The sequence below is a fragment of the Hyposmocoma kahamanoa genome, unplaced genomic scaffold (assembly GCF_003589595.1).
Source record: "Hyposmocoma kahamanoa isolate Upper Pololo Valley unplaced genomic scaffold, ASM358959v1 220, whole genome shotgun sequence".
NCBI classification, from domain to species: domain Eukaryota; kingdom Metazoa; phylum Arthropoda; class Insecta; order Lepidoptera; family Cosmopterigidae; genus Hyposmocoma; species Hyposmocoma kahamanoa.
This window is the reverse complement of record NW_020653740.1, coordinates 4,915,446-4,935,783: the sequence shown is the minus strand read 5'-3', so window position 1 is coordinate 4,935,783 and position 20,338 is coordinate 4,915,446. Positions and strand designations below refer to the sequence as shown.

The 20,338-nt window shown below is 35.8% G+C and overlaps 1 protein-coding gene across 5 annotated transcripts in view; it reads left to right on the top strand.

The window, feature by feature from the left end:
* LOC113227848 (TOM1-like protein 2) overlaps positions 1-12,773 on the top strand; it is a 38,222-nt gene extending 25,449 nt beyond the window's left edge. For 2 of the 5 annotated variants that reach the window (XM_026460905.1, XM_026460909.1), the window contains 10 exons: positions 844-939; positions 2,277-2,372; positions 3,887-4,033; positions 4,889-5,040; positions 5,822-5,895; positions 6,981-7,046; positions 7,505-7,610; positions 8,502-8,592; positions 10,826-10,885; positions 11,767-12,773. In XM_026460905.1, the coding sequence (XP_026316690.1) occupies positions 844-939; positions 2,277-2,372; positions 3,887-4,033; positions 4,889-5,040; positions 5,822-5,895; positions 6,981-7,046; positions 7,505-7,610; positions 8,502-8,592; positions 10,826-10,885; positions 11,767-11,955 (1,077 nt within the window). In that variant the 3' untranslated portion in view covers positions 11,956-12,773. The remainder of the gene's footprint in view (positions 1-843; positions 940-2,276; positions 2,373-3,886; positions 4,034-4,888; positions 5,041-5,821; positions 5,896-6,980; positions 7,047-7,504; positions 7,611-8,501; positions 8,593-10,825; positions 10,886-11,766) is intronic. The other 3 variants (XM_026460906.1, XM_026460908.1, XM_026460907.1) reach the window with 3 other exon arrangements.
* Positions 12,774-20,338: the final 7,565 nt, after the last annotated feature.

The window sequence follows — 20,338 nt, the reverse complement described above, 5'->3', positions numbered from 1 at the left end:
GACACATAGTGTTATAATACACAAATTATTTTAATTTAAATATATTGAAATACCTATGTTATCATCTAGTTTAAAATAGTTTACTTATGTATAAATAATATGATAAATTACACTATAGCGGTGGCAGTTTGGAAAATTCAACAATTCTTCACAAACATTTTGCTAAAGAGATAAACAAATACACACATCAAAAGTGTCTAGGGATCAAGCACGTTTTTACCAATTACGGAAATTCATGTTTTTTTCATTAAAACACCGAAGGAATTTCTTTTTTCACTTTTATAATTTGAATTTGAAAATAAAATTAATCAAAACAATAGTTCAGTAATAAGCAAAAACGGGCCGTCCACATCGCCCGCATGGTAAATGACAAATGGGCAAATAAAATTACCACGTGGACAGGACCACAAAATAGGTGAACCAAAGGTAGAACAAAAGAGAGACGGGAAGATGAAATAAACACAGCAGCTGGCAAATACTGTATAAGCAAGGCAAAAGACAGAAAGTTTCTTGTGGTGAAATGGAGGAGAAAGTTCAAGTTAGTTAATTGAACCTTTGTTCGAAGAGAAGTCCCTAATAATGTGTTATAATTATTATTAATCGTAAAATTAAATTTATTCAATTAATTTTTCATTATTATTATTATTATTATTATTTTATGTTGAATTATTATTATGAATCTATGTATTAAGGAAATAAATGATGCTTTATTATTATTTTTTAATAAGCAAAAAAGTGCTCGACCGCGAAACAGTTTTGATGTGTTCGCACATAGGTGCTAAGTTTACCTTGTCAGCTGCTAACGTGGTCTAATCAAAACATATGTTTCCTTTTGCCTTTCAGGGAGTGGGGCAAGTATACAATGAACTCCGATCGAAAGGCGTCGAGTTCCCAATGACAGATCTTGATGCAATGGCTCCTATTTTTACGCCACAGAGGGTGAGTGTCGAAACAATGGAAAGCCTCTTACAAGAGGCACTGTTTTACCATGCACAGCACGTACACTCACATATTTTTATATAAACGCGGTTTGGTTTCACAATGAAACTCAACCGTGTAATCAGTCCTTAATTTCAGGATATAGATGGCGTTTTATATGTGTATGTATATATACAATATATAGCGCTTTTGTTAGCGTTCCTGTGTGCCTAAATTGCAGCTATACTAAAATCGTTAATTTGACAACAATCTGTGAATCTGACCTTAATAAACTCAATATAATATTATACAAATGTAATCATTAATTTATGGTGGTAAGAAACACACTTTTCTAAGGTGGTTGCAGTGCTACTCAGAGCTTTAAAGAGCAAATATCTGAGGGACACTGTAACAGCGTCCGTCACCCTGAGTCATAAGTTGAGAAGTCCTGTCATTTCACCAGCAACCATTCCCTTTAAAACCGGACCGCAGTAATGCTCACATGATTGCTTGGCGGCAGGAATAGGTAAGGTGGCAGTACTTCCCTGGACGAACTCGTTCACAAGGCACTCTACTGCAAGTAGATAATTATCACATAATATTTTAAGTTCTTATAATATGTACATTAGGAATTAATATCGAATTTTGTTTACTTCGTTAAATGAGTCATTGTAGATTGCTCCTGGGATTTATTGATAACTCCATGACTAATGTGTTGTGGGATGTAACGAACGTATGTAATCTAAATACACAATAAACGAATAATTTAGATAAGTCAACAAATTCGTGTATTCAGTTCAGCTCTATACACGAAAGGATTATTTTTAACATGTCTACTGTAGGAAGAATCCATATGTTAACTGGAAAGAATCCATAAGAACGCAGGTGTCCAAAGTGACACATTAGTGCTGAATACAAGTGCATCAAAGAAATGTTTTTATATGTGCACTTAATCAGCATTTTTGACAAAAACAAACAAGTTGCAATTAATATTACGGTGCATACACATACGGTGCATAGAGCTCCTTGTAAAAGAGTTCGCACAGGGAAGTATTGTCATCTTTTTCGGCCGCTGGTAAGAGTTCTGGTGAAACTACAGCCACATGGGACATGTCAACTATATCTGCGGGTGACGACGCGCAGTGACACTCAGGTTTTTGCGATTTAAAGCTCTGTATGGCACTGCTACTGTTATAAATAGGCGTTTAGCGTACAACTAGGCGCAAAACTAGCACAAAAAAATAAAAATATTAGTGCAGATGCACTAGGATCTATTTTTATAATCTTTAAATATCTCATGTTATATGCTTTTTAAGCTTTTTTAAATTTGAACTAATTCTATTTTCGTTTTACTGCAGAGTGTACCAAATGGCGGCGATCAAGTGGCGGGCTCACCGCAGAGAACAGCTGCACAGAATGCGCCCAGCCTACAGACGCAAGAAATTTCTGGCACGGTATGTCAGTCGACAGAATCTCATACATTATTTACACACGACGAACGGTAGAATGCATATTTGTATATAACAAACAAACACCACATTAAGGCTGCTAACAGATTGACTGCATGTTTGCAGTTAATGCGATGATAACAACTTCACGCATTAACTGCATGCAGTCGAAATTCAACAGCATGCAGTTAAGACATCAAACTGAAAGCCTAATTTTTTTTGCGTCAAAATAACTTTTTTTAGTAACCGCAAAAGGTGAAATAATTATTTGAGGGTTTAATGAATATTTTGATCTTGTCTTAATTTTTTTTCATATTTCATATTCATTTATTTCCATTTCACATGGATGATAAACTTATTCATGTGATACCCTGTAAGGGTGTAGCAAAGTTACAATGGAATTTAAATACATTGCAAGCTTGAACGTAGTTAATTAGTTTAGATAATTAATTATATTATGGATTCTATAATTATTAATAAACATAATTATTACACAATATTTTTATCTCAAAATTAATTAAATTATTATTTTTATAATTATTAAACATTTTTATTACTATTACGTTTAATTTAATTTCGTTTATTGCAATTCACATTTTAATAAACTTAGAAACATACATGTGTAATTTCGGGTACAGTACATAAAAGCACCTTCTCTATAGCAACATAACAATAGTGAATCTAGCCACGCTTTACACACGAAGCAGAAGTAACGTCCCTGCTTCCATCTCGACGTCAACTTTCACACTGAGATCTTGAGTTAAGCGCGCGGTGATAACTGCCAGCAGCTAATGTCGATTGCATGCACTGGGTCTCGTCTGCGACGAGTTGTATTATACGGACTTCGGCGCGTGCAGTTCATTTAGTACCAGCCTTACTTTTAGTAAATAAGATTTTCGTCACCCTTGCTTTTAGGTATGTAGTATTATACAACGTGCAGCTAAACTATAGTCTGTCTTTTTAAAAATGGAGTAAAATGACAGTTCATTGTGCAAGTGTTGTCCGCGTGCAAGCAGCTAGTAATTATATCGAATATCGACTGAATGTTGGTTACGCTTATGAAATAAATAGCAAAATTTGTTTCATTTGAATCATCATATATTATATTATTCGTAATAAAATTATTTTTCACTCGCATCCCGATCAAAATACGTCATATGAGACTATTTGATCAGTACCCGAAGGAAAGACTTCATTATAGGCAGGTCTCAATGTCCACCTGGTCATCAAGGTCGTCGGCAATATAGTGCCTAAGATGTTTAAAACTATACACACATGTTAGATTGGCATCATTAAGTTTAATGAGTGGTACTTTAACGTTGCAATTATACACGAACCCGTATTCGCCAGTGTACCTCTCATAGATGCCCAGCAGTCTCCTGAGGGCCCCGACCGAAGAGCACAGCTGCGAGAAGTCGTCCACGTAATAATGTTTGTTGTAATTTAGCATATTCTGTGATATTTACATTATTGTTGTCATTGTATTTTTTTAATGTGCAATAAAGAATATTTCGTCACAGGCAACCCTATCAGACAGTCAAACTAACAAGCTCCGGGCCGATCTAGCAGTGGTGGAAGGCAACATGACGGTGATGAGCGACATGCTGGCGGAACTGACGCAGCAGCCGCCGCACCAGCATCACCAGAGCGACATTGATCTGTTGAACGTACGTAACCACTTGTTCGTGTCAAATTAAATTGTCACGCCGCCATAAATACCGTCGGGATGCACTCGAGTAGCACTGCGTGAGTTGTCTTACGCACCTTTCATTATAGAATTGAGCGTTTACTCGGTGTTTCAAAATTACATAAAATAGCACACGTGTTTATTGTTGTGTTTATGGTTTGAACAAGAGTGCCTCTAATTCAGCATTAGATAGATGGATAAAAACTTTATTCACTACCATGACAACTTATTTATTAAAATCAACTATAACTAACATTTAATTGTTATGTTAAATCACTTAAAAATAACAAATAACGGAAGGAACTTACAACTTTACGTAGCACTAACTAAACTAAATAGTGTTGGAAATTATGGCCGTGAAAAGACACGAGTTTCATCGCACTCACGCCGCGTGGCCGCCGCGCAGTGGCCGCTACATCTACGTACATCTAACTGTCATGGCGAAATACGCTCTATTTGTTTAGTTTTTTACGTTTTAACGTAAATGAGCGTCCCGGGCGCGCAGGCGAGTCTGGCTTGTCTTTGATCTGCGCGGCGACCGCGCGGTTGTATTATTCCTAGGGTGTTGTTGTTGCTGCCTAGTACATAGAACTTACATTCGCCATTAATGTACGAGAAAGCGTAGTAACGGGGCGGTCGCCGCGAATAATTTTGCGTCGTGTTACTGGGCGGATACTCAGCATAAAATAAAGAATAAAACTTCCTTAATCGGGATAAATTAGTAAATATAACTACGTCTGCTATCAAAACCACATTGATGTTGTTGATGAATTTGTAAAATAATCCATACTAGAAAGGAATTTGTAAAACAACTGACGACAAATGTCGTTCGTAGGAGCTGGCAGATACATTGCGCGCGATGCAAGTCCGCGTGGCGGAGCTAGTCGCGCGACTGGCCGTCGACTCGCCGCTCTGCGCAGAGCTGCTGCACACCAACGACACGCTGAACAACTTGTTGTTACGTCACTCGCGCTTCCTGAGTAACAGGTATTGTAAATTTTGAGCTTATAGAGAAATAGGACGTAAATGGTTTAAAACAGTCGTCAAAATCTAAAACAAGCACCTCTAAAACCTGAAAAAATCTCATAATAATGACGAACACACTCATTGCACTAGGGAAACCCCGTATCGCGAGTGCCATGGACACACACACAGACATCCACAAATTACACCCACTCACGAGAGAAATAAATATAGGCCATACAAATATTTCTCCCGGCCCGGGAATCGAACCCGGGACTTCTACGTGGCAGTCTTGGTATGGCATGGTAACCGGTCGGCCACGGAGGCAGTTAAATAGAATAGACCTATACATACAGGGCACAGTACAAGTCTACTTCCCATCAAATATGTTTATAATCAACTCAATACAAAAATGGAGCGACTCTGAGAGAAATCAAATTGTTTATTTATTTATTATATCGCTTCGGCACATACATGGAGAAACTTGCAGTGTTTTGTCGTATACATTTTTATACAGTGTGTTATACCATTACAGGCGTATACAGCAATTACGCAAGATAACTTCAGAAACTAATAAAAAAATAGACAATAAAAAATAATATATAGAGAAAAAGAAGAAAGAATCTGCTATGAGATAATCGAACAAAACTCCTTATCACATTCATCTTATTATCACAGTGTAAAGAACATAGTCAATCGAACACGTGACCTCTGCGTGGCAGTCCAGCATGGTAACCGTTCGACCACGGAGGCAGTTCAACCTGTATAATATACAGTATTGACTAGACGTGCTTATCACTTTCAGAAATGCAGCAACTGGTGCTACTCCATCAGCCATTTTGGGCGCCGCAATGGGTGTACCTGCATCAACCGACTCGCGTAAGTTATGCTTTAGAACAGAGTTTCTTAACCTGTGGTCAATGGAGGAGGAGTCCGTGTAACGAATACTGGGGGCCCATGGTCAGCTTACCTAACATAATGCATTAATATAAAAATTGGTATACAATATGTTGTAAAGAAATGGGTACCTTTTTGAATTTTCGCGCCGTTTGACTGCCACCATTATTGGAGCGAGCGAGCCTTTCTTCTTCTTCATCTTTTCGAAAGGGTCCGTGGATTCATTGACACTTTGAGAGGGGTTCATGACTAGAAAAAGGGTAAGAAACCCTGCTTTAGAATATATTCTTTGATTCTCATTTATATTTTCACAGTAGATGTGCTTGTGAAAGAGTTCGTGGAGAGAAGATGCAATGTACCTATTTCAGCCACCAAGCAGCAATGCGAGCATTACTTCATTCCGGTTCTGAAGGTTAAGGGTGCTGGTGAAATTACAGGCGCATGGGACTTGTCAACTTTATGTCTCCGAGTGTCGGGTGCAGTAGCAATGCCTCTCAGATCTTTGAGATTTAAAGCTCTAAGTGGCACTGCAACTGTTATGGATAGGCGTGTCGCTTTGCCGTCTTTTATTTCATAAAAAAATAGTACATTGTGTATTAAGGACGTTAAATAAGAAATTACTAACGAGGGTCTGTCGACCTAAATTGTCAAAAGCAAAGGCGCGTACAGCCATGACGGACTCTAAAAAAAAGTTGCTAAATTTTTATTCAATATAATTATTAAAACAACAATTAAAAGAAATTCTTAGTAATAAGTATTTAAGTAGTATATGGCTGAATTGCAATGACATTCCTGTTTAGATAATATTTTAAACGAATTTTAATTTTGAACACAAGTAACCTCCTTGCTTGAACTTGACCTATGTAAGGAAGTATGTCGTGCTACAAATTAAAAAAAAAACTCCTCACCGACCATAGCTGTAATTGGAAGAAAAAAGGCCCGAGGTTTTTATTTGGGGCATTATACTCAAGTTAGCCACCATGCAATCGTACAATTTACGAACAAGTGTGATGAAAACACTTATTACTAAAATCAAAATGAATAATTAAATTATTTCCGTTTTTCAGCTAAGAAAACCAACGATGACTCATTAATCGATCTCAGCGACGATATGCCCGATGTTGCAAAGCTTAGTAAGTTCTATTTACTTATTCAATCATATCTTACTACCATGATATACTACACTGTCACCATTAGATGAAAGGCCGCAGCTGAGAGACGCGAGTCCAGATGTTCCCGCGACAGTACGTACGAAATTTACGACTGTGTGTTGCGGCCCTACAAAATCTATGGAAGACTTGCATTCGGTACGGCTTTTCCCTTGCGGAATTCCAAATGCACAAACCACAGATAAATCCGTGATTCGTATGGTTTTGCTGGATTCCGACTGTAAAGTACATTAAAAATGGACGTTATTTGGTGACTATATTTATCTAAACTTTGCGACGAGTTGTTGCACCTACCAATTTTTTGGAATATTTAGGAAAATTCTTACAAAAAAATCTTACTGTTTCTGACAATTTCGGTAAATTATATTTATAGAAACAGTAAGATTTTTTTTGTAATTAGACACCTCTTATCTGTCGCGCAGCGGTGAAAGACCCCAAGCAAGAGAAATCCCCCGGCGGCAGTTCCAAGGACGAGTTCGACATGTTCGCGCAATCGAGAAACGTCACCTATGAGACTTCCAAAACTGGGTAAGATCCGCTGTTCCATACTAAATGTTTCATGTGTTGAATTGTGTATGGCCGAGCCAACGAGTCATTTTATCATTCAAAATTTTATGAACACTATTTGGTTTTGAAAATTGGTGATATTTCCGAGTATCGTATTTTTTTTTCGTGATTTGTAAGTGAGGAAATTCGCTATAGTAATATTGTTCATATTGATTTGTAGACTCACCTATCGTAAGTCTACTTATAAAGTATATCAAGTAAGTAAACTTTTGTAGTCTCGCACTAGTTTATAAAGAACCGTATATAGTACGTACTACACACACCAGCACATTTGCCGGAACGAAAAAGTGAAAATATAAAATATTAACATTTGTATTTAAACAAATAAGAATTAAATTGATGTATTTTAACATAGATTCAGTACAGCCTTACTCAACCTTTATAGAAAAAATGAAAAGTAAACTTTTTTTTTACATTTTGTGATAAAGCAGAAACAGTTGAAAATTAAAAAATTGTACCAGTTTAACATTGATTAAATCAAAGTTTAATAAATTTTAAGACTTTTTCAATTAAAGTTAACGATATTTACCAGAACGTAAAATCAACATTGGAACTGCTCGACAAACCTGTACTAGTAGGAAATTAAAACAAGTGGTTGAAAAAAATGGCAGGCGACTAATTTTTTATTATCAAATTAATTATAAAACCAAAAAATGCCAGACTTGAAAAAACACTGCACTATTTTGTGAATTTGACTAGTATTCCGTTAAATGTGCTGGTATGTATACTATAAGATCTATGGTTCAGTACACTAGATATGTAATAATTTAGAAACCTTATTACAGCTGCAACGTTAATGTTATAAAAGAAAGGCAATACGGTTACAAAACTAATTGAATTCATTGTTTGCAGTGGCAGCAGTTATGCGGACAACATGGCCGACCAGTCATCCAGCAGCCTTGCCTCCGCAGCTAGCCAGCGCGCTACTCAGGGACAGCCATTAGTGCGTATTTATTATTTCGGAGAAAATACATAAACAATATAAATAAGAAACAGTCAACTAATGAAATAAATCATTGGTATCGCCTTTTTTAATAACTAATATTTACTTGAGATAATCATTTGGCCGCATCAGCCCCCGTAGCATGGCTACGCAAGATAAAATTGAAATAAGTGCGCTATTGCCTATCTAATTAGATTTGATTGACACAGCCAATAGCGCGCGCTTATTTCAATTTTATCGCGCGAGTCGCGACTATAATGCATAGCCATGCTACGCATGATAGTCGCAGATCTAGGAAGTCCAAGAAAGTATTACGACCGTGTGCTGGCAACCGGTACTATCTCAAATTTGACAACTTTACAAGATAAAGAAAAAACTTGTTTGCGTCATTTGTATAGCATCTGGTTTATTAAATAAAAATACGTAGTTTTGAACTATTTGTATTACACATGTATTTAAAAACAATTGCATTTCTGGCAACGCTGCGGAGTATGAAATAGTATAAAATGGTATTAAAAAGTGAAATCTTTAGAAAATTGAGATAGTACCGGTTGCCAGTTCACAGTCCATTATACTTTTATTTCTGCCGACATGCGGTGTGGGCATTACTGCGTTCCGGTTTTGACGGCCAAGGGTACTGATGAAATTACAGGCACATGGGACTTGTCAACGTAAGTCTCAGGGTGACAGGCGCAGTGGCAGTGTCCCTCAGATCTTCGTGATTTAAGTGAATAAGGTGGTTTAATGTGAGTGTCACTGCAACTGTTATGGACAGGCGTGTCGCTTACCACCAGGCGCACGACTTGTTCGTCCCGTCACTTGGTATTATAAAAGAAGTATGGTACCACGGCTCTTGGTTCGGATCATTATATGCCGAAGATGTGTTCTTGCCAACTTCGTTTCTTTTTTTCTTCTAACCGGGGTGATGTCGAAAAAAAATTGATACAAAGACCAAACAAACAAAGATTCCTTCAATATGATGGCCTTCGAACCAGCGTCAGTCTGTCATACCGGGGCTAATAAATAATAATAATGCACACACTCATAGCCCCGCACTAGGGAGAGCACACATAGACCACCACAAATTACACCCGAAACGAGAAATAAATGTAGGCCACAAATATTTTTCCTGGCCCGGGAATCGAACCCGGGACCTCTGCGTGACAGACCGACAATTTTTGGTGTAAATGGGCCGGCGAGATTTTAATTCTGGTTTCACCTCGTCTAGCCTCGCCAATGGAAAATTTTATTTCCTAAACGCTATTCAATTTTGAAGACGAGTGTGAATAGGCATTATTTAGGTGTGCATGCTTCATCGTCGACCTTATCGTCACTGTCCATCAAGTGAGATGGGAGGTCAAGGAGGTCAAATACGCACGTATTTTTTTTTATATAAAAAAAAGAACAAAGTACTAAATAATTTTAATCTCGTTACCATTTTAAAACTCCGAGCCAAAGTGTATCCCGTCTCATTTCTTTTTTTGAAATCTCTATATGGGATTTCATTTTCTGAATTGACCGATCATAGCCGATCGTTCAGAAATTGATTCTAATTGAATCAATTATGTCAGTACAAAAAAATATTATTATTTCAATCTTTCATTCAATTATTGAGCAGAACCCACTGAATCCCTTAAAATTACTTAGCAGAATACTATCATCAAGTATTCCGCTTACTTAACGGATACTTAACCAAGTATTCCGCTTAGTAATTTTATCGGTAAGTAATATAACTGGGGCGAAATCCTAAAAGGACACCGCCAATAAGTAAAAAGAGAAGAGTTATTGAGCAATCGTCATAATTAATATTACCTATCATAATAATCTCCTACCAGCAGAGATCTCGTAATTAAACCAGAATCAAATGTAGCCATCCCTGATGAGGCAGCAAATGCTGGTGGAGTCCAATCGGATCGAAGGAATTTTTCTTTGTTTTTGTTCGATCTCTACATAAATAATAATAATAATAAGGTAATGGAGTATTTGTACAGAAAAATATGAATATTGTGGTAGTAAAACATAATGTTATTTGAATAAAAGAAATATTGTAGGACAGGAAGTTATCCAGTTATTTGTTATTTTTTTATTTAAAGATGTCTCTATATTCTACGCTTTTATAAATTATTTACCTATTAGGTAGTATATATTATATAATTATTATAATTTTTCTGTCATTACCTACGATTAATTTATATCTATTTTTTATTTATATATTTGGTTTTGGTTTAAACAGCCGTCGGGCATCGACGAAAGGGAGATTGATGAGATTGCCGCGTGGCTAGAACAGGAGAAGGTGTGTTTATTTCATGCATTTTTTTTTATTATTATTTTAAGTTAGCTTCTATCGCATAAGCGCTATATTTGGGCTATGAATCAATTCAAAACTAGTCCGACTTTCTTTGGAACAAAAGACGACGAGGACGGTGTTGACTAAACCTCTGGCAAAGAAGACACTCCTCCTGGACGTCCTACAATTGTACAAACAGACCGTACACGCTTTATTGTCGCCTCAGCTCGTCTAAGCTCAAATATCCCTTGTGTAATATACCCTTTACACCGCTACACTTCTTTTCTTTAATTCTTCTACTGTCACTTCATAATATAAATACCTTTTTTTATATTTATATGTCTTGCGTTTTTTTTCAAACCAAATTAAAACAAAAATGGTTAAAAAAGCATCCATGATATATATAAACACCGACGGCATCACAAACAATACAGCACTCATTCACGAAACACGAAACCTATGGTAATTACTACGTAAATTATAAGTTAGCGTCTCCTTTTTCACAAACTTCGACGGAAAAATGTACAGAGTCAAGAGCACGTCAAGCTTGACACCTGATTTAAATTCGACCCTATGCCGTTTATGATAAGAACGGTTCAAGGTGTCGAGCTTGATGTGCTTCAAACTCGATTCAGAATTTTATGTTATTTCAATGTGACATGTAAATAATTTATGTTATTCGAAAATTGTAAATTACCATCATCAAATGATTTCGGTGAATCTAAGGTGACTAAACTTCATCAACCATCAAGGAAATGTATTTAAACAATTATAAGTAATTTGTTACTTTCTAATCGTTTACCCTTTAAATTAAACTTCAAAAAAAATTTAAACACATCTCTTTTATAATTTTTTTTGATAGTATGTTTAAACCCACAAATATCCAGCAGGCGGCGTCAGAATCCAATGGAGCACAAGAAAGCGTAACGAGCAGTGACTTCGACAAATTCCTTGCCGAACGGGCGGCTGCGGCCGACAGTTTACCGAATGTCGGCGAAAATTCGGCCACGCCGAATCAGACGCCGCGCCATCGCCACATCAAGAAGGAAGACCCGGACGCTATGTTCGCGCTCTGATCATCTGACAAACAGTAAAACGCAGTTTTTTGGGATATTTCGATGGATTTACAAAAAGATCGTCGCAAAGAAGAGGGAAAAACTCGTTAATCGTAGTTATAAGATTGCTTTCATGAAATGACGACGTAGAGGATGTTTCGAAATGGTGAATTAAAATTTTACGGGGCCTAAAATAACGACCTACACAAATACCTGATAACATGTTGCTTTAATCTCCAAAGTTGTTCAACCAAATTTATTCTCGAGTAAAATAAGCAACTTAAATTTTATCTCACCATTTGAAACACTTTTTGTGTAATGATTAATCCTTTAAATGTAGAACAGTCGAAGACAGAATTTTTTTAGCGGTAGGCTGACGTCATAAAGCGAAATACAGCCCGGTGCTACAGAAATTCTAGCTCATTGTTGCTATTTAAGCTACAATTTTAACTAATTTATCTGCCAACCTATTGACAATGTCACTGTTTAAACCTCTATTGGTAGATTGGGCGACATTAAGTAAAAATAATAATAAGAATAATCTGTCAAAATGTAAACAGTGTCTATTTTTTCGGATCTAATGCATTTGGTAACAGGTGAAGGACCTCGAGTTCATATTTTGGAATTTAGCCGTTTTTCACAAACACTGCTTTAGAATGCTTAAAATTACGCAATGGTAAAGGGTATTAAGTTCTATAATTCTATAGTTTTTAAAAAACGTTTGTTTTTTATTTAATACATTTTAATTGGCCTTAAGAGACTATACCATCTCTATACTAACTAGCTCGAATTAAAATTTTTTGGATTCGTGTTTTCGCACCATATAGTAATCAGTGTGTATCCTCAATTTTACTATATATTTTTTCCAATGTGATAGATTCAGCACTTTCACTGTTATGCGAAGTCAACCGAAGCCATTCGAGGTAGTATAGACTGTTAAGGTTAATTTTAAATGACGATATGTCGTAACTCCACTTATGTCATTCTTCCATGAGGGGAATTGGCTTTTATTGGTCCCACGGTCACGGTTGACACGGCGACCATGGGACCTGTAAAGGTTCCGAAACGTTAGTTTGTTTGAAAAAATAATAATAAACGCCATTTCCTCTCATGGAAGAATGACATAAATGGAGTGACGTCAAAACCGTTTATTCTATAAATAATAAATATCTACAATATTAGTCGATAGAGTTACAAGAATTGGAGAGGATGTGGGTTTCTATGTTTCTGTATCTAATGGAGCAATAAACATGTTTGACGTAACTGCTCTTATGCCATTCTTCCATGAGGGGTGCGATTTTGTTCCGAAAAAATAGTTTCATTTCCTATGTAAAACAATCGTGAAAACCTAACAACTCAATATGTAGCGTGTCGTCGTTTTTATTACTACTGTTTCTTTTGCCAGATAACAGTAGAAAGAGTAACTTAAACAGCCGTAAAAAATGCTGGAAACCAATGCCACCGGGCTATTTTCGGTTATCTAGCTTCTTTAGCAGTGACAAACAAACTGTAACGGTTCTATGTACAACAAGATTTTGCCGTGGCTTGTTCCGTTAGGTTATAAATAAGTAGACGACTTCCAAAAGTAAGCAACCTGTATTCAACTGTTTATAAAATAACGTGCACGCAATACTAAACCCATTAAAACTATGTTAGTAACTAATAATAAGAAGAATCTAAGTATATACATCGAAATTTACCATCAAAACCTTTTAATATAATGCGTATTTGCCGACTAGATTTTAGTATAGTAAACACGCGTCGTACATAGCGTTAGAGAACGTTGTTATTGCATCGATTTCCCGATTGATTCACGTAATACAATTGTATAATAGGATTATTTGGTGGCAAGAAACTTCCAGAACTAGTTGTTTTGTTTTTGTAATTAGATATACCATATTAAGTACATAAATATAAATATTAGACGACATCACTACGTTGTCCTGACCCCGAAGTAACTGAAGCACTTGTGTTATGGAAATCGGAAACAACAACGGTACCACAAACGCCCATACCCGAGACAATATACAAGAGTTCGTTTCATCATTGACCCGGCCGGGCATCGAACCCGAGACTTGGCGATGGCGACACTATGAAACCTCGACCACAGAGGTCGTTAAAATCGTCTTAACAACTGTTTGTAGGCCGATTTCGTAATAGCACATAACTGAATCAGGAGGTCCCGGATTCGATTCCTGGTAGGACCAATTTGAAAAATGAATTTTTCTAAATTTATTCTGGTCTGGATGTCCTGGGCGCCCCGGAGTGAATTCCTCGGTTTGATCAGGTAAACGTCTTGTCTGACACATTATTAATAGTTGCGATTATTGTTTATTATTGCCTTTATTCAACAAAACACACAAATGTTTAAGTTTATGAACGTTTCTCCACCATTCCCAGTTTTTTTTACATAAATGAGGTTAGTCCACATGTGGCTATAATGAACTATATATTTCTACATAGGATCGATTGTAATGTTGTATTATATTGGAATAGCGTACAATATCGTTACGCTGGCTTATATGGTGGTAGTCATGGCAACATTTGCTAATGTTGCATGACTCATTGAAATTACTTTGTTGTACACTAAAGGTCAATTGCATTGCCGCGAAACGAAAGCGACCTCTTGTAACAAAATTATACATAGCATAATTAACTTTGTATCAATTGTGTATCGCACGAACTAGATTATGCTACGGTATGTCATTCACGAGGAGCTCTACTGCTTTATGAGCAGTAGAGTTCATTCAAAGAGGTACTGCTACCATACCTATTTCTGCCGCCAAACAGTAATGTGAGCCTTACTGCCTTCCGGTTTTGAAGGGTAAGGGTGCTGGTGAAATTACAGGGCTTTGTTGGGCTTTGTCAATTTATCGCACTTGAAATACTGTCATAATTCACAAATTGGTGGAATTGAGAAAACACGTATTGAAAGTAAAAAAAAATACTGAATGGATCTTATTGCGAATAATGTGGTTGTTTTTTTTATGAGACATTTTAAATTTATTGGTTTCATTCAGTAATTTTTTGGACTTTCAAATCGCGTGTTGTCAATTTCATAATTTTGAGTTACGACAGTATGAGGTTTCATGTGCATTATGTCTCAGTGGGGCGAGCGCAGTGGCACTGCAACTGCCATGGGTGTCGCTTACCTCCAGGCGTGTCGCTTACCACCAGGCGCACGACTTGTTCGATCTATCGCTTTGTATCTTAATAAAAAAAAATAACGTGAATGAGAATTCTCCGTAAAACTCGCGACCTGTATTTGATCTCGTATCTAGTTTGTATACACAATTGAAGTAAAATTCATGATGCTATTGTTACACAAATTAGCGTTCAATTCCTTTTGCGGCAATGTAAATTAAGCTTTAATGTCATAAGCATTAAAATAAAAAACGTCGCCGCAATTGAACATTAAATATACTAATGTAAAGTTTGTTAATGTTTGAAATGGTTTACAGAAGTTCTTGGCACCGAAAATAATTGTATTATTATAAACACTCGTAATTATACCGTTTGGTGCCTGGCTTCATGATAGTTGTTTAAATATTTTAAGCCTGCTAGACCCCTATGTTCCAATAATTGTTAAGAACACACTAAGAATTAACAAACACACCTGAGCTAATAAAACCACTCATTAGTCATTTTTCGGTTTATCGACTAAGGAAAATAAGGCCATATACTGAGTGAACTTTTTATATAACAATGTTGTAATCTATTCGTACTATTCGATTGGTGTTGTGTCTTATAAATATAGCGAATATTTCCTTATATCAATTTAAAGCATTTCAATACAAAATCCATTTTACAGCTTACTCACAGTATAAATGCTAAAGCGAGACCAATTCTTGCTATATGTTTTTTTAAACTAAATTTTGATAATTGTTAAGTGCCACTTTCTGAGATGTAAGTATGGTGGATAAGATTTATGAAAACGATTGAAACTCATTGAAAATTTAACCGTATTTCGTAAAGAGTACCTTATATATAATATGTATGGAGTTATCAGCTCTTAAAGATCCCTGGTGGCTAACGTTGGAAGTATTTTTGCCCTATAACATATCTCCAAAATCATGCTTTCAGTGGAAAGCATGACTAAAAGCAAGAACCCAGAAACCCAGGGCTTTCTGGGTTTCTTGTTTTTAGTTAAACATGTTTTGAAAGTTAATACACTGCCTTTAGGAAATATATTTCGAGTTTTGGAAAATTATCTGAAAATTGTATGCCAAAAAAGATGCTAGCGCCATCTATTGGCTAGCGAGGTCCATCTTTCTGAGCACACAAAATGTACGTAGTGATTAGACCGTAGTATTTCGTTAAAGCTGAGTTTAATTCGCAGTATCGAATCGACTTATTCAGATTAAGAAGTTCAAGAAATATCGACAGTTTTATACTTGAATTATAGTTATTCCAAAACTATATGGTATGCAATCGCCTTTAAATTCCTCTTGCAATTTTTATGGCATTGAAATTACTATAAAGTGTAAAGTCCATTTCGTATTACTCCAGGTAATTCGGATTAGTCCCTACTATAAAACACTTGTTGGATTTAAATAGAGCTGCCTGTGAAAGCATTTTTCCAGGGAAGTAAGTTGTGTGAACATTACTACGTTTCGGTTTTGAAGGGTAAAAGTGCTGGTGAAATATCAGGCACGTGAGACTTGTTAACTTATGTCTCAAGGTGACGGGCACAATAGCAGTGCCCCTTAGATCTTTGTGATTAGTTGAGTGGCACGACTTATTCATCCCGACACTGGTATCATAAAAAAAAACTTATGCAATCATAAGAAGTCTTAAAATCTTGTTCTAAAATCTAATTTGGTTTAAAGAAACAAATTACCAGAATTGGTGAACTAAGTATACCGCATCATTAAAGTGTATTCTAATCTAAAATTCCTAAGTTAAGTTAATACTAAGTAGATTCATTTAATATATTCGCGTAGACTTGATGAGACCATGGGAGCATTTAATACAAGACCGTTGGTGTTTTAATTTAAAATACAATTCCGAATGACACTAGTAACGAAATTTATTTATATACCAGTCGTATTAAAAATCTCTGACTCAATTAATTAAAATATTAGTACTATATAGTTCACGTGTATTGATTTGGATAGCAAAAGGTGTTTTATAAAAGTTGCTTAGTTACAAAAGATAAAATCCAGTCCTTATACATACAACGGCACATTTAACGAAACTAAAAGAAATGAGAATTTAAAATAATAACATTTATATTTAAATAAGAATTGGATATAAAGTTGCAATTAAATTAACATCGACTTAGACATCGATTTTTTTCCAACAAAAAATCGATTTTGTTGGAAAAAAATCGAATGCATTTGTTATAATGAAATTTCAACCATTTTTTAACTAAATTTTACGAAATTTATAACAAAGCAAAATCAACCTTGAACCACTCGATAAACCTGTATTAGTAAATTAAGACAAATGAATGAAAATAATTGCAATCTATATTAATCGAGAAAAAGAAAAATTTTTCAAATTAGTCCTAAAAAATAAAATAATCGACCAGACATGGAAAAATCACTGCATTGTATTGGGGATTTTATTGTTCTGCTAAATGTGCCGCTGTGTGTAGTTTCCAATATAATCAAGTTAAATTAAAAAGAAAACAAACCCGAGTACGTAGTTATTAGTTCAAAAATAAAACTACACCAGAAAGGCCAATATACGCACGTCTGGAGCTAGTATTCCTTTCCCGTTTATTAATATTTTATTGACCTACTTACACCTGCCAGCTTGATGTATGCAAGTGTGGTTGAATCTGTATTTTAGCCTTGTGTACCTGAATCTGTATTTTAGCTTTAAGCGCAAAAACCATAAACATTCATATGAAGTGCATGGACAATTAAAATCTTGCCGTTAGCTTGCAGTAGTCGGGACAAAACGACCGAGTCAGATGGTACTCATTGTGATAAAGTATTTTTTTTTATATATATTTTTAAATGATATTTTTTGCGCAAAGCATTGTTGCGCAATTTTTGTTAGGTTTAGCGACATTTTAATGCGTTACGCAGATTTAGTATAGGTTAGTACGACGCATGATTGTGCTAACGTTGTCGGCGCAGTGCGTAACAATCATGAATTGTATTTGTACATTTATTTTTTCTGAACAGCATTTTGTTTTTGTTGATTTGTTAAGAATTTAAGTTGAATATGAATTCAATTGTATAGTCTCGAAATTTAAGACGATAGTAGAGTTTAACTGCCTGTTTCTTGCTATTAAGTTCTTAGCCAGGAAATTGACCCCAGACAATTGATCAATTCATTTTAGTTGTTTCATCATCATTTTTTTAGTTCTTTATTTATTTCAAATCATGAATTTAATTACAGAAACGAAAACAATAATTATACTTGATTTCTCAGCGGTGGATCTTTTGCTAAGATTCCACGTGAAGAACTTATAAGGAATCAATTTGTTAATGCCGCAAGCATTGGCACCGCATTCATTATTAAAACTACGTGAGAAATCTCACCAGACTAGTTTGATTTCACAAATAACGGCATAAGTACTGTTATTTTAACTAATCGGCAAGGAGACATAAAAATATCGGAATAGCCATTGGTCACTGAAACCGCTTTTCCGCTCTCCTTTGGTAGAAGATAATGAGCCTTAAACTGCATTAGTTCTGTGCTGATAGTGTGATTTGATCCTAATTCTAAAGTTACCTAAAAAAGTTAACCCAACGTACCTTACCAAAGCAACCACGTGTTAACAAGTATAACGTAACCATTCCACATTCGTCTCAATTAAATGTTCTTTTGGTATAATGTGATAATTCAATGAGAACAAGCTTAATGTTAATTATTTAAAGAGTTATTTTATGTTGTAATCGTTGTATTTAAGATTAATAAAATAATTACTGTACCAATTTATCATTCGTTTTGTTTTAAATTTTTAACACCCTTAAGGCTCAATTTATATTGCGGCGGAACTGAATGAAAGCCAATTTTTGTAACGATATTGTACATAGCGTAATGAACTTTATGGTAAATTTTGTAACGTACAAACTAGATACGAGCCAAAAAACAGGTCGCGCCTCTTCCGCGGAATTCTTGCTCATACTCGAGAATGCTCGCGTATTCGCGAGAATTCTGCAGCTGCCGTCGGCAACGCCTGGCGAATCCGCGGAAGTGGCGCGAAGGCAGGCGCAGTGTGACGTCAAACGTCTACTATCGACTGTCTTTAGAATGTTCGAGCACTCCAGCGAACGCGCGCGCCTTCTCGCGCAGTGAGACAGTAATTGGCGCTTCCATCCCATTCCGTTCCGCCGCAGTGTAAATCGAGCCTAAATGTCCTACTACCAGTGGTATAATAGTAGAATAATATAGTGATGTGTTTTAATGTTCTAAATGCAGGGCGGTTTTGGAGAAAACTTATCCCACCCACAGTTCTTCGATTTTTATACTTTGAAATTACAAAAATTATTAAAACCCTAAAAAATTATAATATGACTAAATATCTATTAACATGAGTTTAACAGGAATTAAAAACACCAAAATAATAAAAAATGTGTATTACTTACGTACTTACTATCCTCGAACCAATTTATCACAGTTTCATAGGTCACACATTAGTTTAGTAGCAGTAGAACTCTAAGGTGGCAATACTTGCCTGAACGAAATCACAAGGAGATCTCCTGCTACTGAACTATTTAAAGCGACCTCTAAAACTAAAAAGCAATACGGATTTTTTATTATTTTGGCCAGAACTAAACCAAAAAATGTTCAGTATTAAAATATATACTTTTTGCCCAGGATCTTTTATTGTGCCGAAGGATATTAAGGGCAATCTATCGAGAATTGATTCTCGATAGATTGAATTTATTCAGGTATCCATTTTTTAAAGATGTTTTCCATACAAAATTATCAAACAATTAAAAAAAAATTGTCAAAAAATTTCCAATAAACTCGGCGAGTTGCAGCAAAATAACATTAAATTGATTGAACTTAGTTGTCTAACCAGTTCCCTTCACCAAAAATCAAGATTTCCAAAATTGATTGCTATGTCCACGAAAACGGATTTTCAGCCCGCCAACGTAGCGGAAAAGGAATATCTGTCAATAGTTCTCAAACACTAGCACAAACGTGTGGTGGGGATACGTAGCAAACTCTTGCCGCAAGCTTCCTTTGATTTGTGCAGGTGCATAAAAACCTGAAGGTATTTCGAATCAAAGTGCGGTAGCGTCTCATAGACAGCATTCGTCTACAACACGAAGGCCGTGATTGGTGCTTTTTTTAAATTTTTTGATGTTGGTAAACGCCGAACGCTTTGGCTAGAAAGTAGAAGCCAATCAGAGGGCTGTGAGAATTTTTTTACCAATATTGCTTACAAAAGAGAAGGATTTCGAGAGAGCGCAATACAATTTATTAAATACAAAGG